The sequence below is a fragment of the Morchella sextelata genome (genome assembly GCF_020137385.1).
Source record: "Morchella sextelata strain SCLS chromosome Unknown scls_8, whole genome shotgun sequence".
NCBI lineage: Eukaryota > Fungi > Ascomycota > Pezizomycetes > Pezizales > Morchellaceae > Morchella > Morchella sextelata.
Genome location: NW_025408623.1, coordinates 1,898,797 through 1,917,495, shown reverse-complemented (window position 1 = coordinate 1,917,495; position 18,699 = coordinate 1,898,797). Strand labels below are relative to the sequence as shown.

The 18,699-nt window shown below is 48.7% G+C and overlaps 3 protein-coding genes across 3 annotated transcripts; 2 read left to right on the top strand and 1 right to left on the bottom strand.

Moving 5' to 3' along the window:
* Nucleotides 1–2,105: 2,105 nt before the first annotated feature.
* H6S33_012694 (uncharacterized protein) lies at nt 2,106–2,987 on the top strand (the record flags this gene model as incomplete). The annotated part of the gene is made up of 4 exons (XM_044844073.1): nt 2,106–2,221; nt 2,282–2,639; nt 2,704–2,793; nt 2,856–2,987. The coding sequence occupies 4 exons, from the start codon at nt 2,106–2,108 to the stop codon at nt 2,985–2,987; spliced, it is 696 nt and encodes a 231-aa protein (XP_044695343.1).
* Nucleotides 2,988–13,504: 10,517 nt separating this feature from the next.
* Nucleotides 13,505–13,855, bottom strand: H6S33_012693 (uncharacterized protein; the record flags this gene model as incomplete). Its single annotated transcript, XM_044844072.1, has 1 exon — nt 13,505–13,855. One exon carries the CDS (start codon nt 13,853–13,855, stop codon nt 13,505–13,507), a length of 351 nt encoding a protein of 116 aa, XP_044695342.1.
* A 1,023-nt stretch (nt 13,856–14,878) lies between these two features.
* On the top strand, nt 14,879–15,609 carry H6S33_012692 (uncharacterized protein; the record flags this gene model as incomplete). Its single annotated transcript, XM_044844071.1, has 4 exons — nt 14,879–14,950; nt 15,029–15,163; nt 15,209–15,253; nt 15,319–15,609. 4 exons carry the CDS (start codon nt 14,879–14,881, stop codon nt 15,607–15,609), a joined length of 543 nt encoding a protein of 180 aa, XP_044695341.1.
* Nucleotides 15,610–18,699: the final 3,090 nt, after the last annotated feature.

Genomic DNA, 18,699 nt, shown 5'->3' with positions numbered 1-18,699 from the left:
CGGCTGTTGCGTCGTTTGACGGTTGTTTCAGTCATACCGTGCTTTCCAGAGATGAGGTGTCCTCGAGACGTCTTGGACCGTATTAACACTGGTATAATTTTTGCCGCTACGTAGCCTGCGTAGATTGCACAGACATTGCCAACAACAGAATACCAATAAAAGATTCGAGTCCTGAATGTTTGCACAAACACCACGTATCGTCGGCACCATAAATTGGAAGGCGCGAGGAGAGGAACAAACCGTTTTGAGAGCACCGGAAGCACCATATTAACTCGACGGCTCTATACTATATTTTTACCTTTCCTCTCCACAGATCTCTCGGCAGCGGCGAAGAGATATGGCGATACGGACGGGATGGACAGGTGCATACCCGGCCGGCGCGGCGTTCAGCTGATTAGATGTAGCGCTGTATCAGTATATCGCGGGGATAGAGGATAGAGGCGTAACATATATGTGTGCAGCAAAGATTGGGGAAGATATTGTAGGGCGGCCGCCGCCATAAGCATGCACTCGGAAAGGCGATTGGCGTCGTCGCCAAGAACCGTTCCCGTGCGGCGCCGATATCATGAAACCAACACCGTGGCACGTTAGCGATGCGTATAAACAGGGTGAAACAAAAAAATCTTTAAGATTACTACCACCCAAGTACTTGCATGCGTATGTACAGGCGAAGGAGCGCGGGGTATTTGTGTCGGTATGGGGTTGTGTGTACATCCTATCTTTCTGCTTAATCTCCGTGCTAGACTGCTTGATCCAAAAGCGCTATATACAGTCCTCCGCCGATGTGTTGACACTGGAGGACTTCCCGTAGGCGATAGAAGCTGTTCTATCGCTATGTATTTAGGTTCTATTCGAGGTTGCAACGGATAGAACATGGGTTTCTATCACAGCCAGTTACCCGCCTCGAGGGGGTGGGTTCTGTGAATCCAATCCCTGCACCCTCCACAACTGGACCAGTGATCGAATAGAACAGAGAGATCTTTGTTCTATCCTGTCGAATAGAACACAAATAGGAATAGAGCAGCTTCTATATCCTCCACTGCCAAATGTGGCGATACTACGGGGAGCAAAGTCTCTGAGCTGCTGCATGACTTATCTCAGCGCAAGGAGCGACGGACGTCTGTTATAGCTTATTTATGCGATGCGCGCGAAGCGACGTCGTCTTCACCGGGTGGGTGCATTTGTAGTAGACGCGGGTGGGGGGCCAATCATGGGTGCAGCAGCCACGGGTGTTGGTGGGTGTGGGTGTGCATCTACTCTACGCGCGGGAGATTCCCGCAGGGGTGCGTTCCTACGCCACAAGCGACATCTCACCTCTCCTCTCCTCACCGAGTGCTTGGGCCACCCGGGGATTGATTAAAGTGTGTTTGGAGGGAGGGAGGGTACGGTGTGTGTGTATATACAGCCCTAGTCGGGGGGGTGCATGAAGAAATAGAGAGAGATCTTGTCCTGTGCCCTCCCGTGGTGGGTGTGCACGTGTGAGGGAACGAATCGATTGTTCGTGTGCAGTAACCGTGTTTTTGCACACACCACACTTGCCCTCGAATCCCTTCCCACACTTCACACCCTTCCACCCGCTGTTCATCCTCCAGACTCATCCATCATCGTATTCATGCGCCCTCTCTCTCCGTCCACACTGCCAGTGCCGTCTGCCCTGTGCACCAAGACATCAGAATCATCATCATCATCATCATCATCAGAATCAGAATCAGAATCATCATCATCAGAATCATCATCATCAGAATCATCATCGACGCTCTGTGACTGATCTGGGAGGATTCCGCCTGCAGGGCATCATGCAGGTGTTGTCGCTGTCGTCGTTGTCGTCGTCCTCGTCGACAGCGGTCTCGGCAGTTGCCTAGTTGCTGCTGCAGCCAGCACCGCCGCCGGTGTGTGAGTCGGAGTAGTGAACACACGACGAACGCGAGTGGTGGGGGCTTAGTATATATATATATATATATACATACATCAGCCCCTCCCCGACCACAACGATCTGGGGAACTTGCACTCCATCATCATCGCTCAGATCAGGCAGTTCCTGAAAGACAGAAACAATATCACTATACCCCAAAGACTCTACACATCACAGTTATCATACATCGATCATGTTTCAACCATGCTCCTGCCTATGTGTAAATTTCTGGATCTCCGTGGCCCTCCTTATCGCGCAGGCCTTGGCCTCCACCGGCCACGGCGGGTCTGAAAACCACATCCTCAAAAGGCAAGTAACCAGCCCAACCATCCCCGCCTCCACCGGGGGACTAACACGACGCAACTACAGATCCGCGCTCAACGTCCAACGCCCCGCAGTGCGCTCCTCCGGCACCCCCGCCGCCACATACGACAAGTACAACGTGCGCTCGGACGACAGCTGGTGGTGCGGCCTGAGCGCCGTCGGCTCGCCGGCAGAGTTCCATCCGGACAGCATCTACCCGGTCAACCACCTCTTCACGGCCGCGGCGGTCAGCAAGACGATGGCGATGGTGGTCGGGCTCGGCAGGGGGAACTTTAGGAAGTATCCGGGCAACTTTATGAACCGCGATCCGGCGGGGAAGACGCTGTTGCCCGATATAGTGCTGAGCCCGGGGTTCTCGTTGAAGTATTTTCCGATCCTACATGATGGGAGCAAGTGGGCGCCGGTAAGTTGGACAGAGAGCGGTGGCATGGGATGTAGGTAGTGCATGGGCTGATATCGTGGAGTAGAAGTCGAAAGACGCGAGCCAGGACGCGGGTAACTTTCGCATGGTGTATAGCACGTCGGCGGACAAGAAGACGGTCAAGTTCCACGGGCTGGTGAGTATTTTCGCGTGCCCTTCAATCTGCGCGCTTGGCGCTAATCATTGTGCACACTGCAGGTCTTCCATCCGCCGAAATCGCAAGAGCTGCGCGTCTGCCTAAAGCTGACTCCCGAGGAATTGAAGGCCGCAAAGAAGAAGATGCAGGCCTCCGCCCCAAGGGGGAGACTAGCTGCGGCGGCAAAGTTGTAGAGAAGGGATTTGAAATGACGGAGGGAGGGGAATGGGAGTATGGAGATCAATCCCGCTGGTTCGGGGTGTTGGATGATTATGATATTTTGGGTGGCGATGAGCGTAATTTTTCGATGGGATAGTATGCGGAGTTATTATCTAATTAGATCTTTTTCCTTGCCGTACGGTTGGTTGTATGGCCTTTTTAGATGGGGGTTTAGGGGGGGGGGGGGGGGGGGGGGGGATAAATTGGGATGTATTAGGAAGGGATGTGTTGGAGTTGATTGCTGTATTTTCTTTCTGCTGCGTTTTGGTAGAGTTGGCGCGAGACTTTCGAGTATTCTAGCGTAGGGCAAATAAATATGAAGTGGAGATATCTACAGGGTTCATAAATACGGCATTGGAAAATGAGGAAAATCGTCGGAAATTTCAATAACAAAGTCTCATCGGTGAAGGTCAATACTTGGGCGGATATGGGGTTGTAGCGAACTAGTGGAGAATGGAAGACTGTACTAATGATAGGCTAATCCTAAATGGGAAGTTGAATAATCTCAATTAGTTAAAGTTCCCCTAACCCTGAGTGGCTGATTGTTTGCACCCTGATTGATTGATTGATAATCAATTAATTACATGCAGGATTGTTTGCACCCTGAGTGGGTGGGTATCAAGTGTTTTAAACTTTTTGTTCGCTGCCATCTTTGAGGCTCATCGAGGGGAGCGGTGAAGATGTGAGTCAAGTGCAGACGTCATGGAGAGCGAGTCGTCTATGAAGGGAGAGTCATTAATAAACTCGTGGAGGGTAAGGGATGGGCCGTAGGGTACTATGGGAGAGGTGCTAGCTAGGAAAATCGATCGTTAGTGAACAATAGAACGGTATTGGCTTTAATTACATATAGGTTGGTATAGTTTAATGACAGGTATTTCCACGCCTGAGAGAGTACCGCGCCGAAGGGGCTTAGAGGTAGGCTCTGAGCTTATAGGCGGGGTACGAGGTGCTTGCGCTACAACCTGCCCTTCTCGATCAGGCTTTCGAGGTCAAATTTGCAAATTGTACAGTGCCCTGGTAGTCGAAGGTATACATCATACAACGTCCAAGTTCTGCTACTGGCCTAAGTATATGTATGTCAATGATACTCAGGAACTAACTACATAGCGGGATCGATCCCACACCATGGAAGATTAACTAGCTGCCAAACCGGATACCGGCCGGGGTGTAGTTATGTACATTGCGGACCGGATGTTGTTATGTGTGGGATGAATATATAAAGATACATGTAGTGCCCCTGACGAGATGAGCCGCGCCGACTCATGAGTTTAACTCGAGTCCGCCAGAGGGCTCGAACCCACGATACTAACCCTCCAATGTATATGAGTTCAGCTTGCTCGAGACCTTCTTTTATTTCTGTTCGAGCGTGATAAGGATTGGTCTTAGATAGTGTAGTCGACGAGTCGAGTCGGCTCGAGCTCACAGCTCGAGCTTTGTACTCGAGCAGGGTCGGGCAGGGGCCACGATTCGAGCTCTCCCGAGCACGTTACAAAAATCGACTCCAGTTGCTCGAGCATTCGAACTATCCCTTGGACGGATGAAAGTTGTCAAATTCGCGACCTGGGCCGTGCACCACTTAGTAAGGGAATTATCTTGCTTTTTACGGTTGGCAACAACAACAGAGCCAATCAAGAGTTTTGAACAATTGCCACATTAGGCTAGTGATAGCTGAAAGAGTGTGGTCGCGAATTTGACAACTCTCATCCGTCCAAGGGATAGCTAGTCATATAGGATTTAGCACATGTTCACAGATTGAAGGCCGTTTGGCCCGGAATTGGAACCAACAATCTATTTTTCACAAAGAATATTTTAATACTTTGCCTTATTAGGTACTATTTAGGGTATTAAGCATATTTGTTGGGGGGCCCGAGTTTCGCCACGATCGAGCAGAGGTGATCTCACGAGTCGAGCAGAGCAGGTCTCCTAAATGGACGAGCTGCTTGAGCGAATCGTACAACTCGACTAGATCTGACTTGTCGACCACACTAGTCATAGCTGAGGATTCTATGTAACTACAAGTACATGTAGGTTTATATTAATGTGTTTTATAATTACATAGCTGTCAAGAGAATGACGGAATCTAGTTCAAAACTGTCAGTCATCTTGGATTCCCAACTTACAAAGTATTTAAATACTAGAAGAGGACTATAGAATTGAGAACCTTCTGTCAAAGGCAGTGGTGGGCACGCGCACGGGACTAAATGAGTTAAAGGAAAAAAAAAGATTACCAATAAATTACATAATCAATCGAGACGAAAAGTCTCGATACATGCGAGTGATCGTCTGTGACCCAAATGCTAGCATCAAAACCTAATCAGTTTTGCTGAATTTTTCCCCAATTAAACCACCATCGCGTAACAAGACAAACTGATACAAAATACCAACCAGATAACCGTATCCTCACCATAAGTCTCGAGACTTTGCACCCCACTTAGGCGTTCAGTATATAGTAAGAGGTCGCGAAAACAGGCGTTTCCACAAACGTCCCTAACACGACCTTTTACTGAACGCCTAAGCAGTTTCGCTGAGAAATATCATCGTGTAATCACGTCACTGATATGAAAAATCAACTAGATGACCCGGATCCTTGGTCTCGACTAACACCTGGCTGAAGTATTGTTAATTCCGAGACCCATCTGCAATTGACGAGAAAAGACGAAATATTCTCAGGTATCCGTTTTGTTTTGTATTGTGCCCATCAGTCGAGTGGTTCGGTTCGGGAGTCTTCTGATCATGTTTGTGCGACTCTTTTCTAGTACAAGCCAGCTACGCGCTTCAAAATTACTGTGCCGCCTGTCTCAGATCTATCAGAGCGTGCGTACGACTACCTGTACTAAGATCAATGCCTACAACGTGAGATCATATCCTATTCTACTCGTGAGGTTTCGTTTAAATTTCTCCTCCTCACCGAAGGATCCCCAAATCTATCAACTAGCAACCAATTCCATCAACAGCTGCAGGATCTTCAATTGATCAAATCATCTCCTTCATACTTATACTCAATGTGCTTGTAATTCAAGGTAGGAAATACAATTGTTTAAAAAAAAAATAGCATGCGCATGAGTCTGGCGAAAGCGGGCATGGGCGAGCTATATATAGTCACGTCCATACCGGCCCGCTAGCTATCGATGCATTGATGGTGATGACGGGTTGAGGATTTATCATTATATAAGCGTTTAGGACTTAGAGATTTTCAGCCTACTACATACAGTCGCTCACCTAGTGACGGCGGATCCTCTACATGTCTGATGGTTGTGTTTGCAGTAATTTCCCCTTGGCGTTCCAAAGTTAACTCTGTTATTGGCCTCAAATCCCTGACCGCCATCAGACAGGATCCGCCTTCACCCCGTGAGTGACTGTAGTTCCTATTTGCCAGTGTCATGCAGCTACCTAGCTGTCACGTCGCTCTGCCGTCCCCACCCTGCTTGCCGCCACGCAGCTGTACTACGTGCCGTTACAGTCCTATGTCGTCCCCGCGCCCCCACCTGTCACAATCCTAGCTTTTTTTTTTTTTTTTTGTTTCATAGTTTCTATTGTTTCTGGGTACATGAATATCGCATGGAGCCTAAGGTATGGCGTGAACAAAACCCCTCCTATCCCCCGCCTGGTCCCTTGTTATAGTAACTATGGTCTGATACCAACCGCACATCTTTTTACAAAGCAGATGACAAGAAACTTCCCCTGACTTCCACAAAATGAAAAACACAACAAAGGAAAGGTAAAAGAGTAACGAAATGGCTAATATAGCCATACCGCCCAATGGGTCCATGATCGAATGCAGTGTAATATCGAAAGGGAACTCCTCCCCGTGGGGCCAAGCCGGTGTCAAGAATTTAGCCGCTACCCGGCCGGTAGAAAGAGAATATCCGAACTTAGCCGAGGCTCAGTCCGCTTGTTGAGAGTGGGGAAACTGCCATGTTTACTGTTTTCCACAGTCTTATGGGCTGCACTACATCAGCAAGCTCCGCTATTTCCCCGGGCACAGAGCCCATATCCTGGCGCGAATCTTGCGCCCCGAGCGCCTGGTGCGTCCGACGCCGCCAGAGGATAGCAATCCCGCCAGGCTCCGTCAGGCGATATCGCTTACATCAGGAGAGCACTCGCCAATGTTTTCCTCGCCAGGCAGCACCAGAAGATACTGCTCATGTCAGGAGAGCACTCGCTAATGCCCTTTCCACCAGGCGCTACTAGGCTATACACTTCATGCCTGGAAAGCACTTGCTAATGCCCTTTTCACCAGGCGCTGGCAGGTTCTACTTTTCACGCCTGGAGAGCACTGGACAACGCCCTCTTCACCAGGCACCGATCGGGGATATCACCTGCATCCAGAGAGCACCAGCTAATACTGCTTTTGCCAAGCTCCTTCGAAGAATATTACTCACCTTCGGAGGGCACTCGCCAATGCTCTCTCTGCTCCATCAGTGGATATCACCCACATCCGGAAAGCACTCGCAAATGCTTTCTTTGCCCGTCTCTGCCAAATGAATTGACTCATGTCGGAGATCATTGGGCAATTCCTTCTTCGCATTGCTTTGCAGGAGATATTCCTCACGTTCAGAGAGCATTCGCTAACACGCTCTTCGCCAGGCTCCACTAGGGGATACCACCTGCATCCAGAGAGCACTCGACAATGCTCCCACAGCCAGGTTCTGTCAGGGCAGGTGCTACTCACATCGGGAGACCACTCGCTAATGTGCACTTCGTCAGGCTCCACTAGGGGATATCACCCGCGTCCAGAGAGCACTCGACAATGCTACGACCGTCAGGTTCCATCAGGGCGAGTGCTACTCGTGTCGGGAGACCACTCGCTAATGTGCTCTTCTCCAAGCTCCACCAGGGGATATCACCTGTGTCCAGAGAGCACTCGACAATGCTCCCATCACCAGGCTCCGCCAAACATCTGGCGGCACTAAGAATGCTCCCGCAAATTCTTTCAAAGCACTCACCAATGCTCATAGAGCTACCAAAGCATCCGTAGTAATACCACCCAAGGTGAGGCAACCCCTCACTTGGAGCCCTTTGAATTGATACGCTTTCGTCAAAGGCTAGACAGGCACCACCCGTCCCTCAAATGATATCTCACGTGGGTATCCTTCACGCCGCTGTACGGTTCGTCGCTGGATACTGATACGAGCACTGACATGTATACTGGTGATGACTACTAAACCTTTGACGAACGTGTATGTATCTGTCGATTCATGAAAGGCATAAGCCTTGAGATTGAGGCCATAGTAAGGCTCATCTGAAAAGCTCAATGTCCATGCATAAGCAGCAAACATGGACTGGAAAAAGGTGTAGGATGACTTTACTGATCAGAAGACCAATGTGTAACGGAGCCATTTCAACTGTCTGGTGTGTGAGTACACACAGGGCCCAGTTACATGCTGAGAGTTATTGTTAGAAGCCAGTTGCATGGTGATATGCAAGTACCGGCAGTTGTGGTTAGCTATCAGCTGTTAGAGTAACTACATTCCGGGCGCTAAGAAGGGGATCTATTCATGGGAGCAATGACTGACAAGTCTATGCCTCGCCAGTGACCAGAAGACCGGCCAGAGTGAAGCTCTGATTGACCGGTGATCCTCTCTATCCTCTAAGCATTGCGAGTCCGCCGAAGTGCAGGGACTATGTCAGGGAAGTCTACAATAAGCGAAAGCTCTACAGCAATGATTAAGCTTACATCTGAGCGGCAGCTCATTCATGCAGGCTCCGGTTGTGTGACAACCAAGGCTGCAGGTGTTACAAAGGCTTTGACTAAGGGTGGTTGCCTTGGGTAATCGGAAACACCTGCTAACGCTTAGAGAAAAGCGGGGTAGCAGTGGTATTGTTTCCGGCACCGAGGAAAGGACCGCCGGAACTTAGTAAGGAGTTAGGAGCAGAGAATAGAGGCCTTCGGAGTATAAGTACTCAGGTTCATTCTCGCCCTTCAGTCCTGTTCTCGCCAGTCTTCATCAAAAAGAAATATCAAGTTCTTGTCGGTAGCAGAGCCCTTGAAGATTATTGAGTTCTAGCGATAGTATCTTTGAATAATCTGCAACCTGATTGTCTATCTTGCACGGCCGTCTCTATTCTATCCGATTCTATTTCTCTTAGAAAGGACCCCTGTTACACAATGCCTGCCTACCGCGCCCTCCTGGAGTAGGCTTGCTGGAGAGTCAGACTCAGATACTGAGCGGCCGAAACTTTACCTCCTTTTTCCAATCCGCATTCTTAGCAGAACGACATAAATTTTGAATTAGAGAGTCCAATTGTGGCTAACTTTCCCAGAGCACCCACGAATACCCTCACGGCATTCACTATAGAGCACTCATGAATGCCTTGGGAGCATTCAAATTAGAGCACTCACGACTGCTCTCACAGCATTCAACTAAATTCATTCCACGTACGCAAGTCTATCCTAGTATTTACCAACCAATTGCCAGCCTCCACCTCAAACAAATAGGCCATTCCCAATATACTCCGAATATTTATGATCCACATCCTCTTCCTCCTCCTTCTACAGACCTTCAGCAGCCCATGTGAGCTATCAGCAATACCACGATCCTTTACTTCGAGCAGCTCTACTATACATAGCCTATGGGCTCGCCCCGTACTGTCCCGCACCTTGAACAAAGCCTCCACACGTCCTGGTAAGCGTCCATGAAACACTCCCCACTGCTCTGAGGAAGCTACCGACATTCATGCCCAATCCTTTCTTATTTTCCCCTTCCTAAAAGATGTGTTTCCAGTACACCTAATGTTGTGGACCTTGTAAACCTCAGGTCTTTGGAAGATTGGTATCGGAACCTGCAAACATATAAACATCTCTACCCGGCACTCTAAAATGTTTTCAGAGCTCCCGACGAAGCTTTGAGAGCATCCCGCATCCTCCGCATACTCTTTTATCAGGCGGTACAACATGGTATGGCTTATTTGCAGTGCATCTGCAATATTGAAAAGTCTTTCCGATTTTGTGGAGGGGTTGCAAAGACGCTTTAGAGGCAGTCAGCCTTCCACTATCGGTCGTTCATTTGGGGTTTTTCCAGGATCTTCGATTTTGAAAATCTCAAGTAACTCCTTTAGGTTATCTCGATAGCTCCAAAGAATGTCGTCAGTGCTGTCAGGACCCCAATGATATCTTTCAGATTCAGAATCCAAATCTCTAACGCCAAGCGTCGCACCCCATAGTTCAGTATCTGCGTCGCAGCATCGAGCTTGTTCGATGCTCTGTATGCCTCTTCTACCTGACGCATATGGGCGAGCTCGCTGATGTTGGTGGAGTACTGAGGAATGCTCCCAAAGCGCTCGACATGTTCCCGATAGTGCGTTAACATGTGCAATTTGATGAAGTTGAAGTAAGACCTTTCCCGGATCTCACGGATCTCCTCTAAGAATCGCTGAGTGCTCTGAGAGCCTGCGCCGCTCAGGCTCAATGCTTTCGTCCAATCTCTCGCATCCTTGAACGTCCTCTTGTATGCCCGGAATTCTAAAAAGATATCCTTGTGTTTATGGAAATCCTCCAGATAGCTCTCCATATAATTCAATGTGCCCGTCATATGCCTCCCATACTGCGCCATTAAGTGGAAGTCTATTAAGCTTGGTACACATTTCAATGCTTTTGCAAAATCACTCCTGACAGCCACCCCCGGATTTCTGAGAGCAGCCGCGAGTGCTCCAAGAACAATCTGTCCCAGATTTTGCATCTCCCTCCCTTGCCATTGGGTTGTAGCATGATATACCTTGTTCGGTACTGCCAGTCCAGGGTAAGGCTCAATCGAGGCCCAAGCCTTGTCAAATTCTTCCAATCGATGATGCTTCTTCAAGAAACCCTGCACCCACTCCATTATATGCTGCAATATCCCTAGATAGATATTGTGTAGAATGTCTGGTTTGTTGAGATCGCATGGGTTAACCCTCGGCATACCCCAGAAAGCATTGAAGAGTGTTTTCACCGATCTCGCAACAAGGTATTCCACCAGTCCAAGGTTTGTTGTGTTCTCCCCGAATAGCTTTACCCTCTCCCGGTAATCCTGGTGATTGCACATAGGGCTCCAGCGAGTGCTCTCAAGACTGTGGAATTCCACCTCGTATTTTGGACAAGAGCCAGTACTAATATTTTGTAAGTTTGAATGCTCAAGTTGATCAGCGATCCAACCCGACAACACCGGAGAGCATAGACGTTCATATCCGTCGGCGCATGCGATTAGCTCGCCTTCCTGAGAGCACTCTCGAATGCCTTGAAAGATCTCCTCCAGGCTGGAATGCAGCGCCATTTGACTCTGACGTCGTAAAGCGGAATTAGCGAGTGAATTCTTCCAGAGTTTAGATGGAACTGGCAGCAGCCCTAGGAGAATAAACGAATGCCCAGTGGGCTTGTTCCGTACTGACGACTTGATGTTCCCGATGGTAAGATAGATTGGCTAGGCTTTCTTGTCCCCACTGAAATTTTTCAAATATGTGCCATCTGGCGGGCATATAATTGGTACCACAGTCGACCCCTCCGGTAAAGTGTTCTGTCCAGAAAGCATTAGCGACTGTCCCTAGAGCACTGGCCAGTGCGAGGCTTAGTATAGACCTGTATCTCCCACCACCAATCTCCCGTATGCATTTCCCCATACATTCACTCGCCAGACTCATTATGCTCTACCACCAGTGAATACACTAATGACTCCCAAAAGGCTCGTTGGTCCAGAAGATATCGCACAATTACCATTGGATTCCGGTAATAGTAAGAGATTTTCTCCCCCCCCAATATCCACCTCCGAATGATGCCAGCTCGCTTTGCCCAATAGATCGTTCATTTTCTCCAACCTCTTGATAAAACCTTACCCAGTCCTGTAGGAGTACTCGCCACTGCTTACCAGAGCGTGTAGAAAGAAACTATCGATGTTTCCCTGTGAGGCTTTCGAGAGTATGAAATAACGTACCATTCTAAACTCGTATGCTGAGCAGAATGGATGCCACGGGGATCGGAGAAGGTTCTGTGAGCATTTGTCGTAGTCCTTCGAGCGGTAGAGACGCTCCCCAGAACCTTCATAAATTGTTGTCGCTGCTTTATGCCTATTTGCATCTCCATCCACCTCTTCCATCGTGAAATATGATTCGGATTCTAGATCTGAATTATTACCGGGGTTTTGGTACAAACTATCTCAGTCCGAACCGTAATGGGTGTCTGAATGGCAGTCGGGAATGCTTTCTGGGCTGTCGTCAGTGTTATCTGGTGTCTCTTCAAGTTGATCGTGCTCCAGGAGTAAAAATTGGATTCCCAGCCATTCATCTGCTTCGAATAGATGAATCATTCGAAGATGTCTATCAAAGTTCGCGGAGGAGCTATACCTCTTACTGCAAAATGGGCAAGACAATTTCATCGAAATGTCATGATACTAGCAAAGCACTTGAAAATTTGGTTTCTGCCGAGGCTGAGGAGGCTCTTTTCTGCAGGTAGTGCGCAGTGCTCGAATGATTTGATTTGTCATCCAATCAGGCTCTTCCCTGCAGAGTGCTCAAACGATTGGGTTTGTCACCCAATGAGGATCTTGCTGGCATCTGCACCCTGGTTGGCAAGGCGGACTTTCAATACGAGTTTGACGTCATACATCTCCAACCTAATACCAACACAAATACCAGCGGGAAGAAACACCAACCACCACAATCAGGCGGTCAGTGATGCTAAATTCTATCCCTCTAAGCATTCGAGAGTAATTTCTGAGCACTCGCGAATGCTCTTCAGATTGAGAGAGGGTTCTCAGCGCCAAATTCAACACTATCAACTACGAGCTCAAAAGATAGTACATTCTCTTAGAGTCAGCTTCCTCGAGAACAGAGCACCAACACCAACAAGAACACAAACACCAAAAAGAACACAAACATCAACAAGAACACAAACACCAACCCAACACCAGAATGTCATTGACGTCACCTTTGGTACCGTCAGACCATTCCTGAGTGCGTCTAGAGCATTTGCAATATCTACGTTATATTTTGAGGCAAACATTGGGTATGAGCACCTGAGGGTGCTCCTAGAGCATTCATGAGTGCTCTCTGGAGCGTGATAAGCTCAGGAAAAAATATCTTCGTACTCGGTATAAGAGCACCCTTCTTCCCCTTCCAGTTCGTGAGAAGTTCCTAACCATCCTCAAGTTCAAGTTCTTCACTACCTCTCACTTCAAGTTCTCGACAATTCTAGGTTTCAAGGTTAAATCTTGAATTCGCATTCTTTATGTTCCATCTTCAAGCTTTCAAGCTATCACACCTTGCAATCATATATAAGATGGTATATCTCCCTTAATTTAATTAATATTAGAACCATACTCACCACACATTCACATTAGGCTCCAAACACCCCTCAAAGCACTCCCGGTAGCTCACAGAACACTGATCAACCTCACATGAGTCAGAAGAAATGCCAGCGTGAACAACATGGAGACGATACTAGTAGTAACAAAAGGTCCCACCAAAAAAGCAAGAAACACAAATCGTCCCGAAAGTATAAGAAACCCCGAAGTTCCTTAGGTCGCTAATCATCCCGCAAAACTGTCATCCCGGGGGAGATACCAGAAACACCCTCGAGGCGGTCACCAGTGCTTTCCGGGTTCACCCCGATCAACAATAGCCGAAAATAAAACCCCGTACCTCCACCAATCTGGACTGAACCCCGCACTCCAAGCATAACTGCATCGGACAGTGAAGGGCTCTTTCCGCCTAAGTGGGGAACAATCCAATCTGATTCCGAGCCTAACGACCAGGACCCAGAAGCAGACTCAGCAACAGGCTCAGGAAGAGGCCCACTAGCAGCAGTCTCTACTGCTTCCTCAGCACACACCAGTGCTTCACCTGAGGCCCCTGTACGGACAACCGTACTTCCCATTCGTTCTGCCCCAGCAGCACCCGCCAGTGCTCCTCAAAGAAACGTCGCCCCGAAGACCATAGGTCAAGTGCAGTCTACTCGACTGTCTCAGAAGCATCCTCTACTCTTCCACAAGCACCCGCCAGTACTTCACAGAGAGCTCAAGCACCGGAGACCCATGCATTCAATTACCGACACCCCCACCAGTTACTAGTCCCTCCTGTTGCAGGCCCGTCCAGACCTTTAGTAGCTGAAAGCACCTCACCGCTGGCAGTATGCCAGAGACGAAACATACCTGAAACACCACTGGGTGTTCAAGAAGCATACCTGAGTGCTCCAGAGGCATCCTTGAGTTTTCGAGAGATATCCCTAATCCTTCAAGAGACACCCCCGAGAGATTGATTGCCTTTCAAGATGACTCAAAAAAGCAAAGCAAAGATGACTTTGGGTTAACTCAACCTACCCAAAGTCTACACCCTCATCCGCAACAGCCTGAAGGCGGAAATGCAGAATGTGGGTTGGGTCAATAAAAGCACCTCCGGGATGGCTGCATTCAAGGCCCTATGCCTTTACTTGATGAACTTGCCTCCCTCAACGGTTTTCTGCCAATTTGGACTGTGGGTGACTCCGATGCCCATAGAGCACTGGCGAGTGCTCTACAGTGACTCATCGGGGATGTTGATACGAAGGATAAGTTATCAAGGGGACAGGGGGACCGTCAGTTCAAGGACATTGCCGGTGATAGTGATGATAATGATGATGGCGGTGCTCAAGCAGCCGGAAGACGCTCTCGCAAAGGCAAAGATCGTGCAGTACCCCCAGAGCTAGTGCGACCTTCCATAATGGTTACCGTGGTGGACCCCGATGCCCTAGGAGCATTCTTTATTATCTTCCCACCGGCTACCTATAACTGAAATGATCCCCTGAACGAGCCTTCCTTCATTGGAATTTTGACCAAGATAACTTTCTCCGAGCTATGCAACCTAATTCTGAAGCACACCGCACCTGGCAGAACAGTCAGGACTATCTGGAGAGCACTCGATAATGTTCCCCCAGCAGCGGTTCCTCCCGTTCGGCCAGTGGGGGTACAAATTACTGATTCAGAAGAACTGGAAGGTTGGTGGCAGAATAGCAATGGGAGGCCTCGGAGAATATTGGCGGTACTCCACATAGCAGGCGTGGGTGCTAATCTAGGTGGCGTTGAATCCCCCCCCATTGAACCGGACTTTCCCTCACATTGAGGAAGACGATTACAGCACGATCGATCTTCCTGCAGAGGATTCGGATTACAAGGAGGGAAGGCATCGCATAAATACAAAAGGACTGAGGGTATACTTGCCTAGAACTGATGCTAGTAATCAAAGGCTAATTTAGACTCTTGTTAGACGTCGCGATAGACAGCAGGATGCTACCAACGATGTAGACTCAAATACTTTGGGAAGTATCCTTTGGGTGTGGGGGTTGCTGACCCAAACTTTGTACAGGGGATAATCTGGACGGTTGCTGGGATAGCAGTCAAGAGAGCTGCTGACACAGTCGCGGTTGCTGGGGGAGGAGGTGGTGGAGTTGAAGGAGGTGGAGGAGGTGGTGGTGGTGGTAGTGGTGGTGGTGGTGGTGATGGTGGTGGTGGTGGTGGTGGTGGTCTAGGACCTTCTCCTCCTCCGGATGGCAGTGGTGGTGGAGAACCAGCTGGAGGTAGTGGTGGTGGTGGAGGTGGTGGGCCAGCTGGAGGCGGTGGAGGCGGTGGTGGTGGTAATGGTGGTGGGCATCATTAGTCTTCTTTGGTACAGTCTCTTCCTACTCTTCCTGTGGATTTCTCACTATCAACCTTTGAAAAGCTGTACAGATTGCTTTCAGAGCAATCGCGACTGCTACTGAGATGGAGGAGGTACGGTACGATTTTATGTTTTGGATTTCCTTTGTTTTGCGAGCATATATGAATTGATGGGTTTTTGAATAGCAGTATGGAGTGCTCTCAGAGCACTCGCGACTGCTACTGAGATAGAGGTGCTGTACGATTTGATGTTTTGGATTTCCTTTGTCTTGCGAGCATATATCAATGGATGTGTTTTGTCGTATTAGATGATATTAGATGAGATTAGATTAGATTAGATTATTCCGTGTCATAATTGCATTGCTTTTATTTCAGAGTCGAGTCAAACTCCTAGATTGCTCTCAGAGTACTCGGTATTGCTTCAGAAAGTGAGGTAAAATGAGTGATTACAAATGATGCGGTTGAGCGGATCCCTGCCGTAGGAGGATTAGCCGTGCAAATTCTTGTTGATTAGCGGCGCAAATTTTCTCACCAAGAATTGATTTCTAATCAAAGATACTGCGAGTGCTTCTAGAGCACTAAGGATATTCCTGGTAGCCATTGGAATGGCTCCCACCAAGCGCTCCTCCAGTTCAGCACCTCTTGCCCCAAAGCACCTACGACTCCCGAAACAACCTGAAGAATATGAGGATTTACTGACTGATGAGGCTGAGGTACCTTGCCGACCATTGACTCCACTGCCAGCCCGCACTCGGAGTAGTCAATCGATCACCGCCGCTCAAATAGCTCGTAAAGGCCTTCTCCATTCTTCCGAAACTCCCACTGGAAGAAACAGTCCTAGAAGGGTAGAATTTCATCTCCCCGACGACCATACTGACCTTGTTGAAGTGCAGGAGCAGGCTCAAGCAATAGAGGCACCGGAGGTGGAGGAAATAGTTGATACCAGCCACTCAGAGTATGATGATTCTCCAGAGAACGAGCTCGAGAGTTCTGAGGAGAATAAGGATGAACCGGAGGATGAACCTCAAGCCTCCACCCAAAGGTCTCAGACTGTCAGAAAGAGACCTCACACAGCTCCACAGACTACTGCCAAAGCACTAGACAATGCTTGGAGGAAAGCAACTGGCGCAGTAGCGGAGGTAATTGCTTCCTCCGACGTGTCAGTGGACGTGATACAGGTTTGACTCTATTCTGCTCATTTCATTGGTTTTATTCAATAGACTCGGAGGCTAACGGTTCAGAGGGGAGCTCGACTGGGCCCAAATGTAATCCGGAAACAGGGTCAGGATAGAGGAGCACCCATTTCGTAACCTAGCGAGAATGCATCTCAGAGAGCATCCATTTCGGCACCCAGCCAGAATGTATCTCAGAGAGCACTCCTGGCATCCCAGAGAGCACCGCCAACATCCAAACAGTCTAGGCCTTCTGAACCTGTTTATTATCATGATAACAGCTTTTCAACACGCCATATCGATCTTTCCTCAATGCGCTCTCGATACGGGGAGTCCTCACCAACTTACCGGCCATATCGTTCTTCATCTACTATTGACGGAATTGGCGAGAGCTCTGTGAGCAGTCCTCGGATTCCTTCAAGCCCTCAAATTCCTTCAGCCCAATCTCACAGCCAAATTCGATCGCAAGGAGTCTACGAAATCGACTATCTTCCCTCATCCAGGGAGAACGAGAATGCTATGAGGGCGGAAAGCGAGGTTCGTATTCCAGAGAGCACTCACGATGTCTTTGAGAACACTGGTGACATTCCTTCGAGCCAATTGACTCAGAGGTCTTTGTTACCCAACTCGAGGAGTGCAAATGTACTCTTAATGCAAGTACAGAGGATTGGGAAAGAGTGCAGCATATTAATCGGGGAGCATATGCTTCTACATGAGCCGTTTCCACCTGCAGCAAGACTTTTGATACTGGTAGTGAGCATGTGGGCAACTGCAAGTCACTGAGTGGGGTGTAGAGTAGACCTTGATGAGGTCGTAATTAAACAAGTGAGTGCTCCTGAAATGATTACGAGTGCTCTGGAAGCATAATTGAGAACGATAGGTCAGAAGTCTGAACTCCCGTGTCCGTTCCCACTTGATGCACGAGGTAAAAGGGCACCTGGTGGCCTATAGGATATACAGGCTTGGAAATCTTGTGGGGCCTGAGGCAAGGACAGCTCAAGTCGAATATCTTTTGAAGAATGATCATTTCTTGAGCCCCCAGCAGCATTACAAAATATGATCAATGCCCATAGAGCATCCAGAATGCCCACAGAGTATCTGAAATGCCCACAGAGCATCTGGAATGCCCACAGAGCACCCGGAATGCCCACAGAGTACCCGGAAATGTTCAGAGAGTACTCAAGAAAGCTGCTAACAGATACTAGACCTACTGACTGCGCTTCCTTGCCCCAGGAATCGTCGATATATTATATTTTAAATACTTTGATGGCATCAGGATGTGAGGGGTTAGAGACCCCGAATTCCTAGAGCGGATAACGCCTACACTCATTTGCTTGATATTGACGGCGATCTGGCACGGCATTCCGGCGTGGTCAACAAGGACTTAAGTTAAGCCTGATCATTTTCAGTCGCAGAAAGAGAGCGTTGTTAGTAAGTATTGCCCAATGCCCTCACTGGTATGACGGGTGCTTTGGGAGCAGTAAGGGATGCTCTCAGAGCTATACTGGGTTGCCGAGCTGACATCCCCACTCGAGTAGAAACGTTCAACAGGATGAGTAACACATGGAAGGGGAGGAGTAGACAGAATCAGGAGGCAACCTTGGAGGTAATCAAGGATAACCCTCGAGAAAAGGTATGCTACTATGGCGGCAATGAGTATTGTATTCTAAATACTTATCTTGATAGATACGAGAAAAGACGGGTGTAATGATTGAGGTGATATCGGAGGATGGGTTTAACGAGGACGATGAAGCTTTGGCTGCGGATCTTGCCGCATTCCGAAATGCTTGGAGAGCACTCAGGGGTGCTCCAGGAGGTCTTTCAAGTTCTGACAACCATCAGGACGACGTGATTCATGCCCAACTTCGCGGTATTGACAGTGAAGAGGAGGGAGAGGAGGAAGAAAAGGAGCAAGAACT